The sequence below is a fragment of the Seriola dumerili genome, unplaced genomic scaffold (genome assembly GCF_002260705.1).
Source record: "Seriola dumerili isolate Sdu_G_001 unplaced genomic scaffold, Sdu_1.0 BDQW01001090.1, whole genome shotgun sequence".
In the NCBI taxonomy this organism is placed as follows: Eukaryota; Metazoa; Chordata; class Actinopteri; order Carangiformes; family Carangidae; genus Seriola; species Seriola dumerili.
Window position 1 is genome coordinate 232,106 of NW_019175345.1, and position 6,225 is coordinate 238,330.

At 32.7% G+C, this 6,225-nt stretch overlaps 1 protein-coding gene across 1 annotated transcript in view; it reads right to left on the minus strand.

Moving 5' to 3' along the window:
- emb (embigin) overlaps positions 1-4,909 on the minus strand; it is a 22,173-nt gene extending 17,264 nt beyond the window's left edge. Inside the window, exon 1 of the mRNA XM_022766963.1 lies at positions 4,793-4,909. Coding sequence (XP_022622684.1) covers positions 4,793-4,865 — 73 coding nt within the window. The 5' untranslated portion in view covers positions 4,866-4,909. The remainder of the gene's footprint in view (positions 1-4,792) is intronic.
- Between the last annotated feature and the right edge of the window lie 1,316 nt (positions 4,910-6,225).

The window sequence follows — 6,225 nt, forward strand, 5'->3', positions numbered from 1 at the left end:
TATACAATGGATGGTTTTTTGACATTTTATGCCATACTATACTTTGAACGCCTTTTTTTGTCATTTTTAGCCTTAATAAAACTATGCCGTTAAATGCCTTACCCATATCTATGATGTTTTTATGACATTTGTGCCTTAATATACAATGCTGTTTTTTTGACATTTTATGGCCATACTATACTATATGACTTTTTTTGTCATTTTATGCCATACTATACTTTGACGTTTTTTGTCATTTTTATGCCTTAATATGCTATGCCGTTTTAATGCCTTACATACTATGATGTTTCTGTACCATATTTTTTGCTTTACATACTATCTATGACGTTTTTTGACATTTTTATGCCATACTATACTTTGACGTTTTTGTCATTTTTATGCCTTAATATGCTATGCCGTTTAATGCCTTACCATACTTGAGTGTTTTTATAAATTTTGTTGCCTTAATATACAATGATGTTTTTTTGACATTTTATGCCACATGTATATTACTATGGACGATTTTTTGTCATTTTTATGCCTTAATAAACTATGACGTTCATGCCTTACCATATTATGATGATTGTTTATGACATTTTGTGCCTTAATACACTATCGTGTTTTTTTGACATTTTATGCCATACTATACTATGACGATTGTTTTGACATTTTATGCCATACTATACTTTGACGTTTTTAGTCATTTTTATGCCTGAATATGCTATGCCGTTAATGCCTTACCATACTATGATGTTTTTATGAAATTTGTGCCTTAATATTACCAATGATGTTTTTTTGACATTTTTATGCCATACTATACTATGACTTTTTTTACATTTTATGCCATACTATACTATGACATTTTTTGTCATTTTTATGCCTTAATAAACTATGACGTTTAATGCCTTACCATATTATTGATGTTTTTATGACATTTTGTGCCTTAATACACTATCGTGTTTTTTTGACATTTTATGCAACATACTTGATTTGCATTTGCCTATGACATTATATTGACGTTTTTTGTTCATTTTTTATGCCTGAATATGCTATGCCGTTTAATGCCTTACCTACTATGATGTTTTATTACATAATTGTGCCTTAATACACTATCGTGTTTTTTTGACATTTTATGGCCATACTATACTATTGACGTTTTTTGACATTTTATGCCTATACTATACTTTGACTTTTTGTCATTTTTATGCCTTAATATGCTATGCCGTTTAATGCCTTACCATACTATGATGTTTTTATGAATTTTTGTGCCTTAATATACAATGATGTTTTTTTGAACATTTTATGGCCATACTATACTATGACGTGTTTTGTCATTTTTATGCCTTAATAAAACTATGACCGTTTAATGCCTTACCATACTATGATTGTTTTATGACATTTTTCTGCCTTAATACTACATACATTGTATTTTTGACATTTTATGCCATACTATACTATGACTTTTTTTTTTATTTTTATGCCTTAATTGCTATGCCGTTTAATGCCCTTACCATACTATGATGTTTTTATGACATATTGTGCCTTAATATACAATGATTTTGTTTTGACATTTTATGCCATACTATACTATGACGTTTTTTGTTCATTTTTATGCCTTAATAAAACTATGACGTTTAATGCCTTACCATACTATGATGTTTTTATGACATTTTGTGCCTTAATACACTATCATCTTTTTTTGACATTTTATGCCAGACATATACTATGACGTTTTTTCACTTTTTATGCCATACTATTACTATGACGTTTTTTGTCAATTTTAGCCTTAACTATACTATGACGTATAATGCCTTACCATACTATGATGTTTCTGTGATTTTTTGTGCCTTAATACACTATTGATGTTTTATGAATTTTATGCTATTGGACGTTTTTTGACATTTTATGCCATACTATACTATGACGTTTTTGTCATTTTTATGCCTTAATATACATGACGTTTAATGCCTTACCATATATGATATTTTTATGACATTTTGTGCCTTTATATACAATGATGTTTTTTGTGTCATTTTTATGCATACTATACTATTACGTTTTTGTCATTTTTTATGACTTAATATACTATGACGTTAAATGTCTTACCATACTATGACGTTTTATGACTTTTTATGCCTTACTATACTATGCCATTTCTTGCCTTTTTTGCCTTACTTTACTATTTCGTTTTTAAACCTTAGTGTAATATATGTCATTTTTATAAGTTTTTATGCCTTTTTATGCCATCCAATACTATGTCGTTTTTTATGACTTTTTATGGACTCATGTATACTATGACGTTTTTTCAGTTAATATACAATGACTTTTTTATGATGTTTTTATTCCTCATTTATAGCAAGACAATGAATATAAAATTTCGAAGAATACAACTAAACCCTGTGCTTCACATGATTGAAGACCAGCACAGTTTTCCAAACTTAAACCACACTGTAGTAGTTTAAGAGGACCTAGATTAGAAAGTGAAAGGCGTGCAAAGTACAAGTGCCACACTTCATGGGAACTTCAGCAAGTGTTGCATTGCCAAATAATTGCTTTGTTTTGCTTTGTAGAAAACAGCACAATTGTGTTCAGCTGTTGGATTAAAAAAAATGTAGATTAAATTCATTTCAAACCAGAAGATTCCGTAAGTCTTCTTTCCAAAATCTCCAATTGTTGATTGTTTTTTCCTTTAATTTCAGAAACACTAAAACAGGTAGTGTATTAGTGAAATACCTCAAGATTCAGTTCAAATGTAGAAAAAGCGCAAATAGGGGTCTCAACGTGCCCCCCTGATACAATTTGCAACTGTTTTATTTAACAGTTTCTGGAGGCAAATCTGTGGAAATTTTTCTATACTTTGACGTTTTTTGTCATTTTTATGCCTGAATATGCTATGCCGTTTAATGCCTTACCATACTATGATGTTTTTATTACATATTGTGCCTTAATACACTATCGTGTTTTTTTGACATTTTATGCCATACTATACTATGACGTTTTTTGACATTTTATGCCATACTATACTTTGACATTTTTGTCATTTTTATGCCTTAATATGCTATGCCGTTTAATGCCTTACCATACTATGATGTTTTTATGAAATTTTGTGCCTTAATATACAATGATGTTTTTTTGACATTTTATGCCATACTATACTATGACGTGTTTTGTCATTTTTATGCCTTAATAAACTATGACGTTTAATGCCTTACCATACTATGATGTTTTTATGACATTTTGTGCCTTAATACACTATCATCTTTTTTTGACATTTTATGCCAGACTATACTATGACGTTTTTTCACATTTTATGCCATACTATACTATGACGTTTTTTGTCATTTTTATGCCTTAATATACTATGACGTATAATGCCTTACCATACTATGATGTTTCTGTGATTTTTTGTGCCTTAATACACTATGATGTTTTTATGACATTTTATGCTATGACGTTTTTTGACATTTTATGCCATACTATACTATGACGTTTTTTGTCATTTTTATGCCTTAATATACTATGACGTTTAATGCCTTACCATATTATGATATTTTTATGACATTTTGTGCCTTTATATACAATGATGTTTTTTGTCATTTTTATGCCATACTATACTATTACGTTTTTTGTCATTTTTATGACTTAATATACTATGACGTTTAATGTCTTACCATACTATGACGTTTTTATGACTTTTTATGCCTTACTATACTATGCCATTTCTTGCCTTTTTTTGCCTTACTTTACTATTTCGTTTTTAAACCTTAGTGTAATATGTCATTTTTATAAGTTTTTATGCCTTTTATGCCATCCAATACTATGTCGTTTTTATGACTTTTTATGACTCATTATACTATGACGTTTTTCAGTTAATATACAATGACTTTTATGATGTTTTTATTCCTCATTTATAGCAAGACAATGATATAAAAATATTCGAAGAATACAACTAAACCCTGTCTTCACATGATTGAAGACCAGCACAGTTTCCAAACTTAAACCACACTGTAGTAGTTTAAGAGGACCAAGATAGAAAGTGAAAGCGATGCAAAGTACAAGTGCCACACATTCATGGGAACTTCAGCAAGTGTTGCATTGCCAAATAATGCTTTGTTTGCTTTGTAGAAAACAGCACAATTGTGTTCAGCTGTTGGATAAAAAAAAATGTAGATTAAATTCATTTCAACCAGAAGATTCCGTAAGTCTTTGTTTCCAAAATCTCCAATTGTTGATTTGTTTTCTCCTTTAATTTCAGAAACACTAAAACAGGTAGTGTATTAGTGAAATACCTCAAGATTCAGTTCAAATGTAGAAAAAGCGCAAAATAGGATCTCAACGTGCCCCCCTGATACAATTTGCAACTGTTTTATTTAACAGTTTCTTGAGGCAAATCTGTGGAAATTTTCCTTCTCACGATGAAGCTACAGTTTATGGGGTTATTTACAGAATCACAGTCATATAAAAAGACAAAAACTATACTCTTGAGAGTAGAATACAACTCCAGCCAATGTACAAGTGTAAAGTGTAAAGCCTAGAAAATATGATTTTTATTATTCTACTTGTTCAGTTTTGTCATAAAAGTTGCTAGTCTTAAATACGTAATTTGAGTTTTAGATTTCTGTGATGATGTAAATGTAAAAAAATAAAGACTAACAACCAGCAACTTCAAACCAAAATACGTAGTACATGATGGTGTGGAAATCCTTTGACATTTTCTACTCTTCACAAGGTTACAGAACATATAGTGGGGAAAAGAGAAAGCAGAGCAGAGCACAACCACATATAGTCAGAATTAAATTTAAATATCATTTACTTGTACGGATGTGTCTGCAGGTGATGAGAAGCAGGAAGATCTGAAAAAAGAGCTGCTTCCATGAGGCTGACATGATTATTACCCGTCTTTCTTCTCTGCACGCACGTTCTCCCTGGGTCTCTCTCTTCTCTCTGACTACTGCATCGTCTCACCACCCAACCCCTCTTCATTTAGTGACGCAGCTATGATATCACGCTGCAGCCTGTGGGTGGCTGACTCCATCCATTATTCAACCAGACAGGTTTTATGTCTTGATGCTGTGCTGCAGTGTGTGCTCTCCTGCAGGGATGTGCGTGGACAGAACATGCTGAAATAAACATTCCTTTGCTTTAAAGCAAAAATCTTGCTTTGGGGGATAAAAATTCTGCACTCATCCCAGCCTGAGTGCTATTATGTTGCAACTGTGGACCTTTCTGCAAGGTCATGTCGTAAACTGGCTCAGTGAATGTGAAAAGAAGGGAGTTCACACAAAGTTATACTAAAAACAATTTATTATAACTAAAACATGAGACAAATAAGCAATGAGGTGTGGAAATCAGCAAGTTTAGCCATAAAAGCAGTGCATGGTATATACAAATGGTTGTCAGCAGTTCAGAGGGAGAGGACAAGTGGATACATGGGCCAGCTTTTCTGCTCTAGAAGGCCCAGGTGAACGGCATCAGCTGACGACCATTCCATTTCAACCATTGCCTGCTGAGGTGGAGCAGGACAACCCCCAAGACAATGGGATGGGCGTCACAGTCATGTGAGAGAACCTGGCAGCTGCAGGTCACATGATCTGCATGCCCTCATGAAAACAACCAAGAGTGGAAACTAAATACTGAAGTGTTACTGTAATTGATTCGCTTTTTCATACGATGTTGCTTTTTGAGCACATTCTGAAATGAGAAATTTAGTCCTAACCACTGAACCAATGCGTTGCCCTAAACACCCACATATAGGTGTGAAATGTACCATTGTAAATATGAGTACCATGGCACTCATAAAATGTCAAATGTAAAATGTACCATTATAAATAAATAATAATACCACAATACCATTTCACACTTGGTAAGATTATTTGTAATCATTTTCCTCACCAGATGAGGCATTTGCACAACTCTTACTGTACCAATCTTTCTACTTTAGTACATATTGGCTCGTAATTCTGTTCTGTCTTTACAGTTTGTCATTTTCGTTTTCATGTCCTCTTCCTCCACTGTTAACTAATACTTCCTCTAGCAAACAAATGAAAAGGGCTCTGAGCGGCCCTAGCTCTTGCTCTCTATCAGGGTTGTGCAGGAAATGCTCTACCACTTCCTTAGAGGTGACAAGTCTTCATGTGCTACACTGCCACTGGTAGAAATGAGGAATCAGAATGTGGATCAGCACATTATGACTGTGCTTTTGAGTGCATGGGATTCTTATGTTAGACAAACTGCCTTGTTGTACTG